The sequence below is a fragment of the Aythya fuligula genome, chromosome 1 (assembly GCF_009819795.1).
Source record: "Aythya fuligula isolate bAytFul2 chromosome 1, bAytFul2.pri, whole genome shotgun sequence".
Lineage (NCBI taxonomy): Eukaryota > Metazoa > Chordata > Aves > Anseriformes > Anatidae > Aythya > Aythya fuligula.
In genome coordinates this window covers 130,127,993-130,151,315 of record NC_045559.1, presented here as the reverse complement: position 1 = coordinate 130,151,315, position 23,323 = coordinate 130,127,993, and the positions used below count along the sequence as shown (strand labels likewise).

General features: G+C 38.3%; 1 protein-coding gene across 4 annotated transcripts in view; it reads right to left on the bottom strand.

Annotated features, from left to right (window-relative positions):
* Window positions 1-23,323, bottom strand: part of ARHGAP6 (Rho GTPase activating protein 6) — a 310,565-nt gene that overhangs the window by 109,627 nt on the left and 177,615 nt on the right. Inside the window, exon 2 of one of the 4 annotated variants that reach the window (XM_032207443.1) lies at window positions 2,512-2,617. The exons of the other annotated variants lie outside the window; for them this stretch is intronic. Coding sequence (XP_032063334.1) covers window positions 2,512-2,610 — 99 coding nt within the window. The 5' untranslated portion in view covers window positions 2,611-2,617. The remainder of the gene's footprint in view (window positions 1-2,511; window positions 2,618-23,323) is intronic. 4 annotated transcript variants of the gene reach the window in all.

The window sequence follows — 23,323 nt, the reverse complement described above, 5'->3', positions numbered from 1 at the left end:
GCCATAAGAGATGATCTTTTTTGTTTCAGAGATCAAAATTCCACTAGGAGCATTACCACTTAATGATTAAAAAAAAGCATTACTTGCAATATTATTTGCATATTTGTATGTACAATTCAATTAATTGTCTTCCTGGTAGGTGTTAGTTATATTGCAATGTTAAAATGTAGGAGTTGGCACTGTAAATTCAGACAGACACGAGATGTAGCAATGCCAACAAGGATCCTTGCACGATGCGGGGTACAGAACAGCACTTCAAAATCTAAGAGGAACTTCTTATGATTTTGAGTTTAAACACAGAATCAGAAGCCTTTGGCACTTCAGCAACCATCCTTTTAGCATTTAAACAAAAAAGCAAATGAGGCACAGAGCCACTTCTGTTCCTCTAACAGTAATAGCTGTGATGAAGATGAATACTCATCATACGCGTTGTTCCTTGCATTACTAGGTCTCTCACTAATTCACTTATGTCTTTGTGTTGTTTTCGTCAGATGATCTGAGAGTTCCCTGAAGCACTGCTCACTTTCAAAATGCATGATTTGGCTTCCCTAGAAATCGCACTCGGTTGGAAAAGAACAAGAGTCATAGAGGTAAAAAATGCACTGGGGAGAGCAAGAGAAATCCTTTGTGGTTACACTTTGAATTTATGAAGCACTCAGGTATCGGCAAGATTAACGTAGCATAAAAAAAAATCATGCTAGACAGACTGAAAAGAAGCCAATTTTGACAGCCTGGTTTTCCTTTTATTCTTTCGTTCTATCTTCACCACCTCTTGGTCATTTCTTCCTATCAGTCACATCTTCAATCCACACTCCACTTTCTCCATCACCTTACAAAATCACTAAGAGTCTGCCCAACCTCATAAGGCGTTACCCTGCAGATACAAAATTATTCAATTTCATACACAGCCAGCCTGAAGTGTAAGAAGACATGTTCTCTAAAAGCCTAGATATTTCCAGAAAAATTTTGCTAACAGCCAGTCACCATTCTCTGAGAAGGACGTGCTAATTTGAACACTGGAACATTTTTCCAACTTCTTTAAAACACCATCTCAAGAGCAACTTGAGTTTTCACGAGGAATAAAATCTCCTTCTACATCCTCCAACAAGAGCTTTAAATCCACTGCTGCTTTCAGGTAAGGTTTTCTCTGGCCAAAGGCACAAGAATTCCTCACGTTTTTATCGATGCTCTAATTACAACAGAGTAGCATTTGTCCTGGAAATATAATACAAACTCACAGATTATATTACCCCTATTTCCCCCTCCCCCCCCCACTTGTTTGGAGATAACCTCAAGGCCTAACTTGTTCTGTAACAGTTCCTACCTACTCAGGGCTAAATTAATAACAGCAGATTTGCATATAAGTAAATGTACCCCCATTTTATACTCTCACATCTTCTGGTTGATGGACACTTCACCATTTTCAAGTGAACTCAGACTTTTTTCAAGCTCCTGTGTTTTCTAGAACAACCCATTATTATATGGAAATGTGAATTTTGCATTTCATTTTGGCTTTTAAAGTAAGGCAGAAAACTTTAAATAAAGTTTAGAGCTGTGCAGAGCAAGTTTGTAAATATGTGAATGTTTAGAAAACAAAGATCAAAAGAACCACTGAATTTATGTATAAATATATTTTTAATCTATCTCAGTATTCCTCAATATGTCTCATGCCCCAGATTAGAAAATCTGTCTGCAGAGGAAGAAACCTTACAGAAATTTAAAACAAAGAGGTATGGCAAGCTATGAGGATGTCAACATGTCCACAGCTTCCCCTCTCTTGTCAGCGTGGACTGTGCTACACTCATCTGCAGAGCTGTTGATTTGCAAGGAGGTTGGGTAAGACTTTCCTTAGGAATCGTTAGTTATGGAATTCACTCTGTGCTTGTTTGGCCATTTGTGCACCTTGAGGATAGTCTCCCAAGTACTGAGGGAGCAAGAGGCTACAAGGCTTCTGTTATGGTAATGTTCAAATGGGAGACTTCTAATGTACTACATCAGCAAATAGGTATTTACAGACCAGATGAGTTTCACCATGAAAATTAAACCATATAAAAGCATAAGAAAACACCGATGGTCTCTCTCTTAACATACAACCAGAAATACAGATCACAGTAATTCAGTTCATTGCAGACCATTATAAACAGAAACGAAGAACAGAGAGAGAAAGAGTTAAACATGAAACACAAAATCTGCCTCTTCAATTCTGCACCAATTTGTACCTACTAAGCACTGCTGACTGCAGGACCTTCAGATCATCTACAGCATTTCACTGTTTCATCAAGGAGCAACCTGTGAACTGCAATTTGGTGTAGCTGCATCTGAAGAAAATAAATCTAAAACTTTTGCTATTAAAAACCCAACCAACCTAATAATCCATATATACACAAGAAAGCATTTGACATTCTCTAAATAAACTACTGCTTCAAAGCTGAGCGTTTTAGTTTAGTCAACTTAATTTAGAATTTACTTCACTGTATAAATTCAACAGTTAAATGTTATGATCTGTTCTACCTTTTTGAGATGACGGGTGAACTCTCTTTGAATAATACGTCTTACACAAATGTGGTTCTCAGCTTCTTTGAGGTCCATGGTCAGGTTAACTCTTTCCATAAAGCACCTAAAAGTAAAGTCATTGTGGATAACAAGTTGTACTAAATACAGTTGTAATGTGAAGAATTTCACTACGTAACAAATAAATTTTGGCTAAACACACACTTTAATGGGATGGTGTGCCATGTTCTTCCAACCCACCGTCTGTTCCACAGGATTCTTAATCTTCCTCTCAAGATTCCAAAAAGACCAAAAAAAAAAAAAATAATAGAACAAACAAACAAAAAAGGAAGCCTAACAAAAAACTTTAGATAATAGGGTCACTGAGGAGTTATTTTGGATTGACCCTAGCACTGTGTTTCCTTATGACATGCTATAGCCCACTGTATTTAATCACAACCAATGTTTATACTGTATAACTTTGATACAGATCAGATACTGTCACAGTTCTGGCATTTTAATCAGCCTAGGCTGTTTCCATTTCTTCTTGCGGTAACAATTCTGTCATGAAAAGTAGTATTAAATAAGATTATGAGACAGCAGATGGCATCACTTAGTTATCTTTAATTGTTGTACACTGACCATTTACTATAAAGCATAATCTATTTTCAAAGATTCATAAGTGGAACTCTACGGACAGCATAGACATACCAAAACCCAAAATGTCACTATTTTCTCATAAAGTCATAGAATGGTTTGGGTTGGAAGGGGCCTTAAAGTCCTTAAAGCCTTAAAGACTTTCAACCCCTTTGCCCTAGGCAGGGACACCTCCTATCAGACCAGGTTGTCCAATTCCGATCCAACCTGGCCTTGAACACCTCCAGGGATAGGGTATCCACAGCTTCTCTGGGCACCTGGTGCTGGTGCCTCACCACCCTCTGAGTAAAGGATTTCTTCCTAATATCTAATCTAAACCAACCCTCTTCTAGTTTAAAGCCATTCCCCCTTGTCCTACACTCCCTGACAGAGTCCCTCCTCAGCTTTCCTGTAGGCCCCTTTAGGTACTGAAAGGTCTCCCTGGAGCCTTCTCTTCTCCAGGCTGAAAAACTCTGTTTCACCTATCTGGTTGCCTTGATTTGTAGTTAGTTTCATGCAAGCATCTTAAAGCAGCCATTGTTTACCACAGCTGTGGCTGCCTTTCTTCAGTTCCCTGGGTATTTCTGAGCCCCTCAGTAAGCCTCCTACACGCCATCAGCTGAAGCCACTTGTATCTTCACAAGATCACATAAAGTAATGTCTGGCTTTAAGAAATCTGACAGAAGTGACTACAACTTAGTGGTAATTTATAGATTCCTTTCTTCTTCTCTTCCCACTGGGATCTATGCTAGAGCCACATCACTCCGTCAGGCACAAATTCACAAAGTATTTTGAAATACCAGTAGGAGAGCTGCCCATTCAACAAATTGGAACTCAACAAAGATGGTGAATGCTAAAAAAGCTCTTCATGCCTATTCAGCATCACATGGGAAATAACAGCCCTCATGAAAACAGAGTTGGGTCTAACAGGATCTGCTATTCAGCCTCCTTTTGGTAATTTCTCTCATCATCTAGTTGTTAGAACAATATAAAAAAAAAAAAAAAGCAGAGAAATTTCATTTGTGTTTTCAGATGATATAACGATTTGAAAAGGTAAACTATAAAAACAAAGGCATCCATGCACAGCCTCAAACCACTCTACAGAAAAATGGGAATTCGGAGGAGGCAATGTACTAAGTCATTTTTCCGATTACTTTTCAGAAGAATAACAAAAACATTATGTTCCACTCAGGGTATTCAGAAAGTAGCTGTCACTGTCATTTGTAGGTGTTACACTCAGAGTACGTCATGAAAAAGCAGTGTATTTTTCCACATGCCTGCTAGAACAAATGCAAGCAGGCACAGTGAGGGTCTCGAGCTTAAGAAGCCATTAGGGAGCAGCTGGATGGCCTCAGCAGCCCACACAATGAGATTTATAGATTCAAATACCGTAGGTAGCCCATGGTGCAAATCTAGTCCACCAATGGCCAGTCCCTGGTGGCATTGCCAGCTGATCCCTCCTGATCCATGCACTGATCTGCAGCATGCCAAAGCAAGCAGCAGAAGGGGCACTTTGAACCCTGTGCAACAGGGACAGCCATGGGAAATGGGGAAAGGACAATGCAGAAGAGGGGAAGAGGCAAACCAGAGCACTGGAGAAAAACCCTCTCTGTTCCTTGCCCACACATACACAGCTCTGTTTTTCTTTACCCACTCCTAACCTTTTCTCTGGTCTTGCCTTTCAAAAAGCTATTCAAAGAGCCATGCTGTTTGTACTGTATGAATTTGGCAATGGCAGCCTTACAGAACGTTTTGCAATTCTTTGCAGGGTTGCTGGCGGTTTCTGCTTGCTCAATGGATAAATGCAAGCACTGACCAGCATGTGTGCTTAGTATTTAGTGTGCATTCAGTGGCAGCCAGGAATCTGACCTGGACATCTTCTGCCTGCAGTATGGGACTTTCAGTAAGAAATGTATTCTGAAAACCAACAAGGCTAAGTAACCTGTGAAGCTATAAATGTCTTCAGGAAATAAAAAAAAAATGACGACAGAGACTATTGAAAACAAACATTACAACTAACAAGTAGGTTATAAAATCTTTTGACCTAAATATTTTTCTCCCTTGGTGTTCAAATCAGCACAGTAGCTGTACAGTACCAAGGCTTTCATTCTTTTTCTGCTCTAACCCAGGCAGGAAACATACTTTTTCAGCCACAGTGAACATGCTGTTGTACTTCTGAAAAACAAACAGAGCTCTAAAGAGCTGTGAAGAGCAGAGGCAGGAGGGATGAAGTAAATCTCTTATTAATAAATTACAGAACCATCCCCAAATTTTTATTCTTTCCATGGAAGTCACCTTTTCAAGTGCTGGCACTCTGTACTTTAGATAACACCTTTTTTTCTTTATTTTTTTTTTTTCCCCAACCTGGCAGTAATACAAATTGAATGTCCTTTTTCTCCATAATACAATGAATCACTCATACATCTCTAACAGTAACATAAAGCCAAAGCAGAAGCACCATTACCAGTAGTGTCATGATACCCAATGTTCGCTCATATGCTTTCTGCTGAGTCAGTTTTGAAATACCATCCAGTCAAAAAGGTATTAGACAGAAGATACACAACTAGATGTCACTGAATAGCCTGAAATGTTATTCATAGTGAATATCACCACAGTAATGAAAAAAAGTCATCTGATACTGTTGCCTACGTTACCAGAGGATAGCCTCAACTTCTCTTGCCCTATCCTATTCTTCAAGCTGCAGGTGATATGAACCCAGAAACTCAAAAATGCAAAGCACCCAGTTATTAACTCAGGAGGTCCACACTCAGTGTCAGAAGTGATGTGGGGCAGACTTTTTAGATTTTAGGTGAGTCTAAAGCTGCACACAGAGGTATAGCACGGCTTTCTAAAACAGAAGCCAGCAAGGTGCTTATAGCCTTGTCAAATCAGTGGTTACTAGCTCAGCAGCCTGTTTAAACACTGTAAAACACCACTGAGAATTTACCGCACGTTTATGTGCCCAGAATACCTGGCCTCCAGATACACGTGAACTGAAGCCCTTTGGACTTCCTGAATACTTTTGGTCAGTTTTAGATGATACTTTCATAACACCAAAGAAATATTTTCTAAGCCATTCTGCTCCATTGGATGGATTTTAAGGAAGATAAATCTTATAATCTCTGATTATAATCAAACTACCTGTTATATTCTCTGTATATGTATGTTTCATTCTGCATTAGGAAAAACATTTTCTAAATTACTGGCAAAGTTACATAGACATGGGTGCATTACTTCAGACTCAGTTATAGCAAGTTTTTGAGCTAACCTATGTACATAAAGCATTACACTCCCCCCATCTAGCTTCTTACAAGGATAAACAGGTCTCCAGAACTCCACTAATTCTAACAACATATCCATACAGGAATCACTTGCCTTCCTGCACACTCAAGATTATTTCCTTCCCGAATCTTCTTCCTCTTCTGAACTAGTCTTCCCCGCTAAATTCAGATTTTAAATAAGCAGTGAGAATGGTTGGTTTCCCAAGTGAATAATAAATTACTTACACTTCTATCCCAGTCTCAGCTGTCCTAGTTGGTTTGCAGGTATTCACGCAGCAATTGCCAATGAATTGGTTATCTCCTCACTTCCTCTAACAGGGTTCAACCCTGAAAAACTGAAGAATTACCTCCTTCTGTCTTTCACAGTGCTTTTAAACTGGTGGTGGGAGGGGCAGAAAAATCTCCCTATCTCGTCGTGTTAGGAAAGAGAAAATTCCCATCAAAAGTGACTCACCAACATTAATCATATATACACCAGATTGAAAGGCACTCAGAACATGAAGACTGAATCCCGTTCTCAGTTAAGCAAATTAGAAGCAAATTGCTCAGCACTATCATATTATTTTAACTGCCATATCTGTACAATTTTGCACAATGGAGCTGATGAATATGAATTTATTGTTTCTAGTATTGAACTCTTAGAGAGTGGTTCTGAATCTTTCAGAAGAACAAACAGTGAGTAACATGCAGCTCCCGTTACTCTGAAATAAATAACAATGCAAAGATTTTCTATATAAGATGCTTACTTCACTTACCACCTGTTTTATGCATTAGAATAAATATCCTTATTGACTAACCAAGCAGATGCGTAACAGAATCTTCAGCAAACAAGTTACACTGCAGCTTGAAATACGGCAGCTTCTGTTTGTTACTGACTGGGAATACCATGCATTATTTTTTGTAATTCAATAATACTAAATCCAAGTACAAAACTTTAAAGGGTACTGTTTAGATTCAAGATTATTCCTACAGTTAAATGTTGAGGATAAGAGGATTAAAGAAAAAGGGAAAAATAAAATGATTTTACTATTGTCTCTTGAAATGTAGCTTGAGAATGAGAGGATTTGTTTTCTTACTAAGAGAAAAAAAAAGTAATTTGGGGAATATACACACCCTATTGAATCTACAAAACAGGGATTTTTCCCATTTGTACTATGCATGCAATAATGTTGTACATTCTTCATAAACTGGACACATACTTTTGCCTTTCTGCTGTTTTTGCTGATGTTTTTAACTTCACCTGATATTAACCTTCTAGCTCTCACAGGACTACACTCAGAACTACACATGAAGCATATTCTATTAGCTATAAAAACAGCATAATTATAAACAAGTGAACAATATTCTTATTTTTCAAGGTAGTATTCCAATGCACAACAATTAGATTATGATCTGTCACATTCTTGTAAATTCAGGATAAGTTTAGCATTGCTTGAACTAGCTCAAATCTCAGCATAGAAGAAACCAAGGTCTCACTGCAATACAGCACTTGAGCTACTGCTGAGTTAATGATTTCTATTGACATTTAATTATAGCATGTTTCCTGAAGTTAAGGCACAGCTTTAGCATAAGCAGGGCTACTCTGAGTAAGAGACTTAGCCTGTTCAAATCAACACTCATCTGACAAATAGCTTTAATATGCAGCAATGTGTAACACGGAAAAATGGCTGTGGATGTAAATTTAGTTCCTTACTATTAGTTTACACAACCCAGAAAAAAATACCATTATAAATAGTAAAAACACTTAAATGCATCCTACTTCAGTTTCGCAAACATAAGAGCAGAACAGTCAAATTTCCTTCTGTGTAAGTGTTTTAGTATCAGAGACGTGGACAAAATTGCTGTTTGCTATACTTAATGCATTTCTACGTCTCTAAAGGAAATGCTTATGTGACTTCAAAACATCAGACTGCTCTAGTTCCTCATTCAACAAAAGAGCTTGCCGCTTTGGAGACACAGCGTGAGCTGCTTCTGGTGGTCCTCTTCCCAAATCTTAACAGTAAGTAAGACTCCACGAATGAGCAAAATAATAATCTTGCTCTCTGTGGCAGCTGACATGAAATATGTATTTTCATATAAATATTCTGCCTCAAAATTGTCTTACAAACATCCACTTGGTGAAGCTCTTTGAGCTGGGTTGCTGATGAGGTCCCATCCCTCAAAACCAAACCAAACCACAAACAGTGGCCTCAGTTGGTCATCCCAAAATTGAGGTACCCAAAACCAATACACACTGCTGAGAAACTTGGCTCTGCCTTTACATCATTCAAGATGATAATCCAGAAAGCTGAATCCCCAAAATGACTTTGATGCCACATTTAAACGGTCCCTAGTCAGTAAGACAAATTAAATAGGTAAGAAAAAAACTAACAAACAACAACAAAAATAAATGAAAAAAGTGAACAAGTGGAAGATACTCAGTAGGATGTGGTTGATACAGCACCCTAGTAGAGGAAGCAGCACCCCATAAGCTTCTCTCCCTGTTGTATATACACGGGAAGACAACCTTGTCTACAGGAAGCTCACATCAACACTTCAGTAGATAGTTAGCAGGTGCAATACCATAGTCATTTGTTTTACCTTCACACTTATCTATTTTCTCATATTGTTCTTGAAGGTATTTATTTTGCAGGTGCAATCACTACTTAGTAAAGCCACAAACACATTCTGATTTTTGGTCACTTGACTTTTTCTGCAGTAATTAGTTTTTGTTTTTTGTTTTACATATTTAAAATTAAGCACGCCATAGAAAGTGCTAGAGTTGCTGTTTTCACTGAAGAATAAGTATACTTTCTTTGGATAAAGATTTTGCATAGTAAAAAACAAGGAAGACTGGTAATAGAGGGGTAATTGCTATTGATGGGCTTAATGCCATGTTGCCATAATTCAATGAATAAAAGGATGCAAGACCTCGAAAAAGTCACATTAATGGTGTGAAAAAAGTTTAGACGAAGAAATATCAGTGTGGTTGTTAAAGCAGATCCTGTAAAAAGAAAAATCAGAAGAAGGTAAACCTTCTTGCTCAATTTGAGAGCATAAAGAATGAATAGGCTTGATTTTATTTTAAAAATGAACTTCTCTGCTCTTTTCTGTGCTAAATATTAGAAATCAAATGGGAATTGCAACATTTGAGATGTGACTAGTTAAGACAAACCAGCTATGACTAGTTTGTGGCAACATATGTAGCATATTGAATCTACGGAGAGCAGAGGGAATCTAGCCATGTTCCTGTGAAGTCCCTAGCTCTCAGCAATTGCTCCAATTTGCACATGGGAAGGCAAAGGCAAAGAGTTTTGGTTAAATGCCTAAAAGGGGCTGATTATAGGCTTTTATATTCAGGCCACTTAAGCCTACACAGGGTTTCCAAAAGGCCGTATGCTTACAGGATAGAGAGGTATGTATGCTGTAATTCAGGAACATGGAAATAGGCCTCTCCTTTATAGAAGAGCCTGATGGCCACAACTGATGTAGGAATACATTTGGGGTGTGTTTGTGTAGGTATAAGACAGATGAGGAGGTCTCCTGTCTCAGAGTGTTTTTTAATCTAGTGTCTTGTAGCTTTTCCAAGAAACTGGAGTTTGAAGAGCCTGCCAGGTCGCACTGGAGAATGGTGAACCTGAGTTTTCTGGGTCTCAAGTGGCTCTGGCTGGCATGCTGGCAGGCCCCTGCTTCTTCCTTTCCATTGCACTCTGAGGTTAGGCACATAGTCAAGGCTACATATTGCCCTCCAGAAAATGCCAAGTATTTGAAAAGGCTGTTATGGCTTTGCAGTTTGATGCCTCCCTCCCTATTACAATTTAGTCCCAAAGGTCAAAAGGGAACCACTTGCAGAGGCAGGAGTAGAAGTCCATCACCAACCTCTTGTGGAGCCCACTCACTGACCGAGTGCACAATTCAAAACTCAGGGCTTTTTCCTTTGTCTTCTCCAAATGTCTTACAGCAACTTTTATGACATGGGTTGAAATCTGTGTGAAGGTTTTCATGCTAGATTGCAAGTATGTTTCTATACTCCTGTGACTCTGATTCCTTTTCCTTGTTTGCTTAGACTCATACTTAGGTAATGCACGTTATAAATAAAACAGATGCCTTTGAAGAAGGACTCAAATGCTCAGGAAGCCCTTTGCAGTTTGTGGTTCACTCTGTTTCCTCCTGAACTTAATCTAATATGTTGGCTTGTCTGAAGTTGTATGTTACTTCAGATCTTTTCTATTAGTCCTACAGAGACTAATTTCCCTCCCATTTAGGCTAAAAAGACTTTCTCATCACTCAGAGAACAAATAAAATTGGTAACGTATTAATATGAGCAAAACCAGAAAGGGATGATCTAAACACAAATACAAATAATCAGGAATAACAAGGTCATCTAAATAGAAAACTCAAATTGACTCAGAGACAAGAGAAATGTTGGCAAATTCAGTAAGATTCTATCTTTCACATTTATAATTCATTTTTGTCCTTGTTATGCACACTGAAACATATGCTTGGCTTTGTGTCTGCTTAACTATAGCAGAGTCTCAGAAAATTATGTTGATAAATAGGAATAATGACCAGTCTTGGTTCTAGTAAAACATGAAAGAAGCAAAAGAAGGATCATGAAGAACCGCAGAAGTGTGTGCTGAAGCCTGAAAGGAACAATTCACAGGCAGCTAATGAGTACCCAATATGATATTGGGTAGGAAAGCAAAGTCAGAGTACAATGGCTATGAAGAAAAAGAAGAAAATGTAAACAAAGAGACCAGAGAAAGAAACAGGCAACAACAAAAACTCAAGGCATCAGAAAATGAGACGTGCTGAAATGAGTGATCAGATGAAGGCAGGCAGAAGGGGTGGGGGGAGTCAAAGAGAGCACAAAGAGTAATGAATAATTAAAAAAAAAAAAAAAAAAAAAAGGTACTATTGAAAAAAAGAACATAACACACAAAACTTAGAAGCATGTCAAATTTTAATTATCTTTTCAATTACTAATTAGACCTTCTCACTGATTCAATGACATTACATACTTTCAAGAGTTTTGATGTTACTTGTTTTTTCCCCTCATGATCTGCTCATCACAAATGAAAAATCATCCCCAGAATGGGACATTTGCTCTAAAATCATCTCTGTTCCTTAACATTACAGGAACCCTGATCCAACTTCTATCTTTAGTTTAAAAAGAAAACGGTGGAAATTTCAGTGACAGTTCAGTGACAGCAATGGAGTAGAATTTTACATGAGTTCACAGCAAATAAGCATCTCTGAGAAAATAACCAAATCTAAAATGGAAATTATCTTTATTAATTCCTGATATCCTTGATTGGAATAATTGCTTCTCCACCTACATGAGAATCGAGGAGAACGCAATCAGCAGGCATTAGCAGGCACACAGCCACATGATGCACACCAGCGCTACCTGCTACATGCACAAGTTCTGTGCGTACTTATTTGTAACATCTGTTTCTTCCTACTAGCTTTACTGGACGGATTTCCTATTATTCAAATGCAAACACGGTTGGGCCAGTGTCAGCGTTGTCACCTGAGCACCACTTTCTCTCCCTCTTTGAGAGAAAGAGTGTGGGTATGGTAAGGTTAGGAGGAAATCCAAGCACTTCCCTCGTATCCTTGTAAGCGGCAGGGATGGTTTTAGCAGGACAGAACTGCCACTGCTAGGGCCTGGACCAATGTGCAAAGAAAGATGCCTGGCACTCTGCTCCTTCAGGCACAGCATGGGAGGGATGCTCTGACTGCTCCCTGCAGGCTACAGAAGAAAAGCCCCCGGTACCCCCGTTGCTTATGCTTTGAATGATGTGTGCTAAATCTTATCTTAAGAAGATATAAAAGAAGGCATATTGACCATAGGAACAGTTACTCATTTCTGTCTTACTGATTTTACTAAAGGTATCTCAACAGCTAGTTATTCCTTTCAGGAAGGGTCTTCAGTCTTTTAGCTCAAATTCAGTGGGATCACAGAGAAATCAAGTGCATCAAAAACTGGCCTGCTGCCAGCACTGAGCCTTTGAAAAGATTCAAGCTGGAGACACTGGTGCTTACCAGGACTAACCTGAGAAGGCATCCTTTTCCTCCCTTTCCCCCCCCTTTCTTTAATTTTAATAGTTATGAATAATTATTTCAACAATCCTTAATGTTTAACTAGGAAAGAAGAAAGTAGGTGTAATCTGTACAGATAATCCAGCATTAAATATAAATGTCATTTCAGAACAGCTGTTGTTACATATTACAGATAATTAATATTATTCTGAAGATGAACAAAACTGAATTACATCGATACCGTATGTCCATGGATCTCTGACAAATTAAACATACCTATTCACAGCTCTGTGAGAACAGAATGTTTTCCTGTATATTGTAGCAGTTCTCCAAATGCACCAAAGCAAACAGAGAGAGATTAATTGCTGTGTTCTAAAAAAGCCAAGTCTGAAAGCAATGCACCAAATGGGTTTGAATCTGAGGCAAAATGCTCTGGGTACCTAAAGTTTTGCTGGAAACAAGAGAAGAGTTCAAAGGCAAGCAAATTTCCATTTTTGCAATAGAAAGGAAAGCAGTGAGAAAATCCATCTCGTGCATTAATCTTGACATTCCCTGCAAGTGACTCAGACCGGCAGAAGAAAACATTCCCACTATCTGATGAGAAGGACGTCATGTCTCCCACACGGAACCATGGAGAAAAGCCCAAGCAGCACTGTTTTTACTACTTTCATCCCAAGGAGTCTGTTCGCAGTTCCTTCAGCTGCTCAGTCTCCAATGGCAAAGAAAAATAGTTTCCATTTACAAATAAAATGGAAACTAACCTTCACATATTTAATTAGCATAAGTCAGAGCGTTCATAAACAATTTCCTAATGACTTATTTATTATAGTAATCCTTCATAAAAGCATCTTAGAACCATGAGCAGCAGCAATTTAAGAGAAAAACTAGTATTTCCATAGCAATACATGTTAATACACTTAAGATATGCATACTTAATGTGGTGACAAGCATAAAAAAAATCCATTCAACAATGAAGTGTAGGAAATACCTGGGTAAGCTGGAGGAGAAAGCAAGCTCAGAAAGCCACCTGCAGCAAGTGAACTTTGATAGCTGCTTGTGTCCAAGCCAAGCAGCTTCTTTTTAAATTAAAGTGCAATTCTTTTAGGAAACCTGAGTGCATGCAATACTCATTAACTTCAGTAAAAGCCAACATATTCAGCAACTGGGAAAAAATAACTTTCAAGTGTCAGGTTTTCAAAAAGGACAGACAGTTCTGGTGTTTCACTCTTAAGTACTCAACTTTCGCAAGCGAACCTACGGCATCCCACCGGGAAGTACAAGAAATCAGGGGAGTTACATCTGCTGCTGGTGCTTGCTGGCTGGTTTCAGCAGCTGCTTGCTCAGCACGCTGATGATTGTGAAAGCCATCAGCTGTGAGTGTCCTAACCCACGTTATTTCACAGAGCTAAATGACTAAAATCGTTGAGAAGACGCTCGTATCATGCCAGCTCTCTGCCTGTGGCCCTTATCAGGATACAAGCGCCAAGGCGGAAATTGCGAAATTTGGGCAAGCAAGCAGGAGGCTGGCTGCAGAGCGCTATGTGCTCAGGGTGCTTGCCCAGGAGGCAAGGTGCTCCTCAGCATCACGGTCATGCACAACATCCCACCCTGCTCTCCCAGCTGCCGCTGTAACTCCTATACAGCCACGAGCTCCTAGTCCTGCCCCATGACAGTACCAGATAGCTCCTGACCTTCTGGACCAGAAGGATGAGGAGAAACCTGAGTGCCCTTCTCCCATGAAGTTTACCTGCTGTACCTCCAGAAGGGTGGGAGAAACAGTGTGAGTGCTGCTGAGACAAGTGGGACATCAGAAACAGGTGGAGTCTGCCCAAACCACTGGGATGCATCCTAAACCCATGACAAACATCTGAGGATGGCTGGTTTATTCACAGTCATGGATTCATTCCACAGTAGACTTCAGAAGGTTTCAAGGCAAGCAACTAAGCACTGACATAGCATTTAGCGTCTTCATAAAACTCATAAGGGACAGCAGAAGATCCAAAAATGCCAGTAATAAAAACCACAAAGCAAGTTAAAAAACCCTTAACCACAATGCAGGTTTCTTTTTTTTTTTTTTTTAAAAAAAAAAAAAAAAAAAAAAAAAAAAAAAAAACACCACCTAACCTTAACCACTCACTAAAATAAAAAGGAATCAAAATGAAACAATTAAATAAAACAGAACACTTATGGTAAGCAACAGATTGCAATTTATTCATCTTAAAAGTACTTCCCAATGCAGTTACTCAGCTGATTTTTTATTTTTTATTAATGTGACATGAAATTTGAATTAAGAGCAATTTTTCCTCTTTTTATTTATACACATGGGAACCATTTACAATTCAAATGTGCTTTTTCACTGTATGTGTGGATGACACTTACCAGTTTAAGCTGAATAGCTTTTCTGTACCAGTTTAGGTCTTTCAACTAATTGCTTTTTCACAACATAATGTATTCAGAAAGGACTGGAATTATTGAATATAATTGTATTGGCAACCAAGGAAGATAAATTCTTAAGTGCAAATATTTCAAGTTTTTAAAGTCAAGTCCCCCTATTAACTTATCTTTACTAAATGTTTTACTATTTTCAACTGGAACAGAAGTGTTGTACAAAGATATAAAATATTCTCTTAAGTGTTTTCCTTCTCTCTCCATATCTTGCATATTACATCACTCACCCCACTTCACAGTTCAGCTGAAAAGCTGCAATATAAAAAAAAAAAAAAAAGTAGAGGAAAAATAAGTTAAAAGAACACTACCATAGAATATGCAATACTTTGCAATTTCAAATAAACAAGTTTTTCCACTTACCACAACGGTAAGTGATACAAACAGATGGAATTTCATTTATTAACAAATTTTCCCATCAATCTCCAGTATCTCACTGTGGCTTACAAAATCCTTAATCATGTCTCCGTTTTTTCTTTTTGATTGCTGTTGAATTTGGCACAGACAAGGATAAAGTGTCTCCAAGCCATGACCTATTAGAAGCTTTCAAAGAAAACAAGTAAAATAACTTTAAAAAAAGCAACTTGTCTGGAAAATACAGACACTTATATGAAAAAAAATAAAAGTTTTACTTTTTTTATTTTTTTTTTTAATAAACACTAGCTAAGTGCTTATCTTAACCTGTCAAAAGATTACCAAGAAAACGGGATGAAAGAGTGTAAGGAGAAAGAATAATATATTAACTATCTTAATTGGACTGATGAGTTTCCAAGAATATTTTAAAAATGAATGCCTTTGTAAAACATGTCTATTACAAAAAATATATAAAAGACTACTGTAGCTATTTCAAGAGAGAATACAGCCCAGGAAGGTTTCTCTCATGTTCTTCTAACAAAGTTATGAACTCCAATAACTTCATTTCCCTCCTATTACCTGGTGCTCAGTAACTCCACAAAAAAAAAAATAAAATAAAATAAAAGGGCCACATAGGTATCCACATCAATTCATTTTGTCTGCATTTTTTTCTTTCACTCTGCATACAAGCTAATATGAATATGTACTAATATAAGCACTACTCATAAATATATTGCACATTGATGTGAACTTGAGGAAGGATTCATAAAGATATGTACTCATTTCACTAACATCTGACAGCTTCACTATTAATGGAAGAAAATATCCAGCAACAGGATTCTTAAACTTAGCTAACCTTCACCCAGGAGGGCAGAAATGGTAGCTCTTTGTTTAGCTTGAAGTGACTGCTGTTCTAATGATTTAGAGAATCCCAGCCTTATCACCTCTCAAAGTCACTTGCATGCATCATCTAGCAAAACAATAATAAAGAAGGCTGTTGATCTTTAATAACTGAAGAAAATAAACTGATGCCAGACATTCTTCACTCAGTTAGAAAAAAGGAAACAAACTACTGAAAAGTGAAGTAGTGTGCTACAAAAAGCCAGACAGTAAAAGAAAAGGAAGAATATCCAATTCTCCTTATACGTTACATTACCCTTGGGATGGGAGAGTCCACCTTAGCTTAAAGAAGTCCCATGTATGGTGAGTTCAGACAATTGAAAATTAAGATTTGTCATAATTCTTTACAGAAAGTTAACAATTGTTATTTTTTGGATCCATATTTTAAACAATAAACTAGAATGTTTCTAATTTTAAATGTCACATAAGCAATCCTTATAAGGCTGCAGATATTACAGCAAAGCTTTTTAAAAGAGGTTTTTAGGTATATTTCATTCTATAGGTTTGGTTAGCAAGATACTGAAAACTTAAGACTACAAATACTCTAGTGAAGTCTGTGGTACTACACACACTGAGTTCAGTCCCACAGAATTTTATCTTAATCTTTACTGCTGATAGTCCAAAACCGCTTATGTAACTACTTCCACAGTAGATAAAGATGCACAATATAAGCCACAACCTTTATCACCATAACGAACCATTATGCACTTTTTCCATTCAATCAAGATAGACTCCTTGATCTACAAAATCTCATGGTCATCTATGAAAACATGACCCATTTGCTCCACTGCTTATTCAGGGATCTTCTCGGGCATCATCTGACCTGCTCCTCGTTGATCTTGTCCCATTCCTTGAAAAACTTCTCTTCTCATCCACCTAATCTGCATGGATGGGCTCTATACTCTCCTCATTTCTTCCTCTTAGTCTTCTTGATTCTCTCTGACATGCATTCCTTTTTATTCCTCACCTCCTCTACACTCATACTAGATTCTAGCAATATATTAACAGAAAAGAATAACAACTTTGAAATCACATACATTAACCTCTCAACTAACCCCCCAAGTACATTGCTTTCCCCAATTCTACTCTTCTTACAAAATAGCATTCATTAATTGTTGTCTGATTTCTTCTTAGCTTGAAATAAGTGTAGACAGGACAGCTAGTGCAGCATTGCCACAGGGTAAGCTCTGCGGTAAGACTGCAGCTGAGAAGCTTATGTTCACACCGCAACCCCACAGTGAATATGAAACAGTTCACCCTTGATTTTTCACATATCATGGAGGAAGAGTATTTCTAATGGATGGTAACTACTTAATAGCTGATTTGCAGCAAACTAACATTTGGGTTTGTTTCACTGCAACTTTCTCACATTTCAAAAATGTAAATTCTTCAGGAAAAGCAGTTTTTCTCACTGTCACTTACATACCAGGGATCTTCATAGTCAAATTTTCTATCACCCTTAGCTGCTTTACATAGCCAGAGAAACATAAAGGAATGATATGGTAAGTGATAACCACAATTTTTACATTATATGTAATGGAAAATGCAGGAGAACATATCCATGATATTACATAACAAAATCTTCTGAGACAGAGTCCACAAAACCTCTCAAAGAGCCTTGTGTTTGTTTTTTTTTTGTTTTTTAAACCTTGTGCAATCTTTGTCTGATAGCTTTTTTAAAAAAAATGAAGGAGACTAAAAATTAAATAATTTTGTCTCATTATAAACAATGTAACAGAGATGCACTGTAAGTAGTTCAGAGCAACTAAAAGTTTAATCCCTTTTCTCCTGGGGTTCTCCCTTAATTTAAGGCTTCAGAAGTTATACGGCATGTCAGTTAAAAAAAAAAAAAAAAAAAAAAACCGCTATCCCTCTGTGTGTATTCTGGGAAATTAAAGTAGTGTCTTTTCTTTGAATAAATCTTTACCTTTTCAATCTGCACACTTCTTGGTATCTTTTCAGCTGTACACACAGAGTAATGTGACTTAACATTAACATTACAATAACAGCTGGCTTGACTATCATAAATAATTGACAAGAGTTAAATAAACTCCTTGGAACACAAAGTTCAGGACAACATGAAGACTCCCCACAACCACTCCACCTGCCAGAGAGATGACTTCGCCCTCAGATACCACAGCAGCTGCTAGTCCCCATAGTCCAGAAGGTCCATGAGAAAATTCCGAGGTAGCAGCTCAAGTAAATATTTTGAATGTCGCATTCACAAGGAACATAACTGGGCAGTTGGGTGCATGATCGTAATTAAAGTTCTTCTGAAGAGATGCAAATTTTATTAAAGTAAATGCTTTCTTCTTCTCTGTCCATGAAAACTCCATGACTAATATGTAGCCAAATTTTCACAATTGTTCTCTCATTTCTCAAGTCGCTGAGCAACAAGCATGGAGAACATCTTTAAAGTCAGGCAGAAGACAAACAATTTACAAAGCACTTCTGACACTGCTGGCCTAAATAAGCTTGTGGTCATCTCTCAGCTCTCCTCAACCAGTATCAAAGGAAGTCGGCTGAATTTCTTTTTAGCAAGAGAAACAGCTTTCAGACTGAGTCCTTCTCCCTCTTGTCTCTCAGCTCAGTCCCCACTTCCCATTTGCCCTTATGTACCACAAGCTGCCATTTTCTCCACCTACCAAGTCTCATCTTTCCTTTAAATCCAGAACACCAGGAAAACAGCCCTCTAGCCTCTTGCTTTTGTAGGATGCCCCTGACTGCCTCTTCTAAAACATCTCCCCTCACATCTTGCCAAGTGTAGCAGACTGCATGCCCTAGCTTTCACATCGGGCCAGGTGGGAGGAGACTGTGGAATGGGTCATCAACAGTTCCTCTGCAAGATGGTTAAGCAATGCATATTTCCAGCACTAAACCCAATCCACATAGCTTCCCTGTGTGTGCATTCACCAGGCCCACGGAGATAATAAGGCTAATACAGAACAACTTCTGGTTTGGGAGGCTGTCTGGAGGAGGATTAAACAGCGAGGACAGAGCTTACTCTTGGTGCTGGGCCTCTGCCAACACAAAGGAATGGGATGAAAGGACCTGACCTCTGAAACTTGCCTGAGGATTAAATGAGCTTCTTAACATTGTGTACAAATGTAACTGTTTTGATTGTGGTTTACTGTCCTACTACACTCTAATAAAAGTTTTTCTCTCAGCATAAACCAATTACATCAACAGCCCTACATATCTTGGGAGCCCATGCACATTTCCTGCATGAGTTTCTCTTTTGTGAGACACTGAGCTGTCACACAGCCTCCTCTTCCTACTGAGGGAAAATAATCTTCCTGGCCCACAGGCAGGTCAGGCACGTGCAGCTCACCCCAGGCAAATTCTTGCTGGACACTGCCATGGTGCTCAGCCAGGTCAATATGCACAGAAACATTTCTTATTACACATAAAAACTCAGTACAGCAACGATCCTTCAGATAAGTTGTTCTAAGATCTGAACTCATTTTCTTTCCTGACATGACTGTTCTCAGTGGTATCTTCTCAAAGTCCCATGTAAAGTGGACAAAGGGTGGGCTCGAACAACTTTACTATAGAAACCATGGATGTGTGAGATAGGTAAAGTTGTTTTGCAGCTTCTAAGAATATTGTGAGCAATGGAGAGTCAGAAGCAGATATTGTAATACTGCCTGACAGAAAATACATCACAGATAGTGATAGTCTCTATCGTCATTTAAGATAATCTCTGTACCCAGGGTCACAAATACGTCAAAAACAGAAAAAATTCTTCCTTTTCAGAACAACCCTGCAGTTTGTTACCCTAACAAAAAATGTATATTGCCATAGTACACTCACAATGGGCTCCTACTGTGCTGGGTCCAGCCTCAAAAATTTATCATCAAGAAATTACTCCTGCAATCCTTATCATGGGCAAGCAATATGCAAGTAGAGTGGCATGTATTTGTGCATTTATCACATAATTCTCAACATTACCAGGGAAGAAGCAATTCTTAAACAAGCATCTTGATTTAAAAAAAAAAAAAAAAAAAAAAAAAGTAGCAGCTCCTGCCATCTAGATGATTTAATTGACATATATTAGAATAGCCTTTCTTTCACATACTGATACATTGAGTCCAGTCCTGTTAGTTATAAATACATCCAACGTAAAAATAATCACATACTTTGCCAGAGTAAAGAGGCTTTTGTGCCTGTGGCAAATCAGCCTTGGTCACCTTGACTGAGACACTGAGGGAACAGCTGGGAAAAGAGAGTTATAAAGTCTTCTGTAGGGAGACAATTGTGGAGTTGATAGGTCACCATTAATATCAATTTCATTCTTCTGGTGAAAAGGTGGGCTCTAGAACACAGCCACTGGCTCCAGGCAGCAGTGCCACAAGGGACAGGCCATGGATCCTCCTCATTGCAAATTCAAAAAGGGCAGCAGTACTGCAACAAATCAGCCTCAGTGAACTTCTGCATATACGGCAGGATACTTGCATTTAGTAGTGAACATTTAATTATATAGCAAAATACTAAAGCCTCCCCAAACATTAACAATGCGACAAGGCTAACTACTGATAGCTGACTAGAAACTCTTTCTTTCCCAAGTGGAAAGATCATCATTAAGTACTAGCTCTTAAGATTAAATAAGAGATCAGGTTAATGTGTAGAGAGAACCACATGAGCAGAGTTCTCCATCCTATGAGTGAAGACAACTTCCTGAAAGGTATTCTGCACATTCGGTGAGCACTAAGTGACAGAAACAAACGCAGACAAATGCTAAGTAAATATTTAAGCTACTGAGGCTTAACTATGAAGAACATCTCTGTGCTCTTCCAAGGGATCTTGCAAGGAGCCAGAGATGTCAAGAGCTGTCCTGAACTCCAGAAGAGGTAAGGGGCCAGAAGACTGTAAAAGAGGAGTAAAGTGAGGTATCCAAGGGCCTAATATTTTAAAAGTAACAAGAAATGTGAAGCCTGCTCATCAAAAACAACCCTCCCTCACACACTGGACAGCAATAGGGAAAACCTTACAGTAGGAACAGAAATTTTAAAAGGGGAACAAGAATGAAATTATTCTCTTCCAAAATGTCCTTATCTCATTTCATGTATCTATATATGACCAGGCTTCAAACACAGGTACTTAGCTTAGTCCAGTTCTCATACAGACTCCTCTGTAGAGGACTAATGAGTGCTAGGAGTTCAGTCCAACAACTTCGTGAACGTTACATAAGCCTAATACTGTTCAGCCTAAGGAGACACTGCCACTGTTGGGAAACAGAGTCCCCTAAATCATTAATCATTTCTACATCAGCATATGCAGCACTGACACATTCCTTTCTCTTGTGCATTTCCAAAGGCATACATTCACAGCCCAGAACAGGGCTACAAAGAGATGATAAAGCACCTCAGCCTAAAAAACAGAGAGGATCATCATCCAAGATGAGAGGGGGAAAAAAAAGGAAGAAAAAAGACTCTTTCCCCCTTTCTGCTGAAAAGCTCAACACTCTGCTCCTTCTTCCCTTTCACTGAATGGCAGTGGTTGGTCCAATTGGTTTTTATCCCAGCTACTTGAGGGACACATAACTCATCACAGTAGTCTGTGGTTAGAAGACACTACCAGTTTTCCTTGTGGTCTTACTACCAATATAAACACTTTACAAATCTCATTTTGGTCCAAAAAGCATGTGGAGTTAAATCTGTTAGTTTCCAGAATTATAAATATTTAATAACTTTTAAGTGCATAAACTCAGGAATTTCTTTTTTCAATTCCTTATCCAGTTGCTACTGTGTTTGTCCACCTATTGACAAATAGCAAGAGTCAAGTTTAACTCCTCACTATTCTGTTGAACATTTGAAGCAGAACAAGAAATTGTTTGGGTCTTTGCATTGACCAAACTCAGGACAACATGCATTTTTCAGGACTACAGTACCGTTATAAGCCTAAAAATGAATAAATCTTTTAAACGCTGTTTAAGTGCTGCTATGAGATAAAAGTATCTGCTGGAAGCAAATTAGAAGGGAAAAAAAAATACACAGGACTTGTGTATTTACTTACTTAGGCTCCAAATAGTGTAGTAATATTAGCTGTTTTCATAATTGATAAAAGGTTGTGCGACTGAAAAAAAAATGATTGAATTTTTCTTGACATCTTACTTTCACTTCAAGCTTGAGTTTCAAGGCTTCAGTACTTTTAGCATCCACTTATTAAACCAATTCATTATTTAATATATTAGCATTATATGGATAATATAAGTTTTCCTTTGAGAAGAAGAAAAGCACTGACTGAAATAACAGGAGTATTATTTTGATAGTCTCGTGATAGTTTTGTGATGGAAACTTGCAAAGAAAATGTTGGAAACAACCTTTGATTTCCTTGCTTTTGTTTCAGAACATTAATCCGGTTTGATAAAGATTTCACAAGATGTCATTTACGTCTGCATACAGGATTCTTTGGCCTTGAAACATGCATAAAGTTTTTCAGTTTCCTTTATTTCATAACATGAAACACAGTGTGTTGGGCTGAAATCTAGCACAATTTAAAAAGGGAGCTAGGAGTAGATACAGCTATTGAGTCTGCTCCCAAATCTTACTCAGTTTTGTTGTTTTACAAGCAAGATTTTATAATTATTTTTTTCTGTTTCCTTATTACGGGTGAAAGATCCACACTTTCAAGAGAACACACTTGCACCTATAAACCCATACATTGAATTTTTATAGTGAGACTCATTATCTGTGTTTAAACAGTTTGGATACCAGCTCACTTTTTGCTATCTGGTAAGGTGTGAATCCGGCCAGGATAACGACAGCTCAGTTCAGGACAAGGCTTATTCTTATCCACATCACGTGCACAAACTCAGTCCACTGTACCAACTTCAACCCTGGGAATGAAGCCCCCTATACTTTCTAGCAGATCACTGCAGTTACATCAGTCAATCAACACGAGGCCTACAAGCCAGCCACAGATGCCAAATGGTACATAAATTAATAGGTTATGCAGATTGCCTATGCTGTCCTTAGGACCTTCACACAAAAGTCCTTCCCCTCTACTCAGCCTGGGTGAGACACATCTGTTGTGATGGGGCCAGTTATGGGCTCCCCTATACAAGAGAGACCAGAACTAGTCTGGCAAAGGGCCATGAAGATGATTAAGGGACTGAAGTATCTCATACAAGGACAGGCTGAGAGACTGGGGGAAGAGAAGGCTCAGTGGATATTATCAACATGCAGAAATAT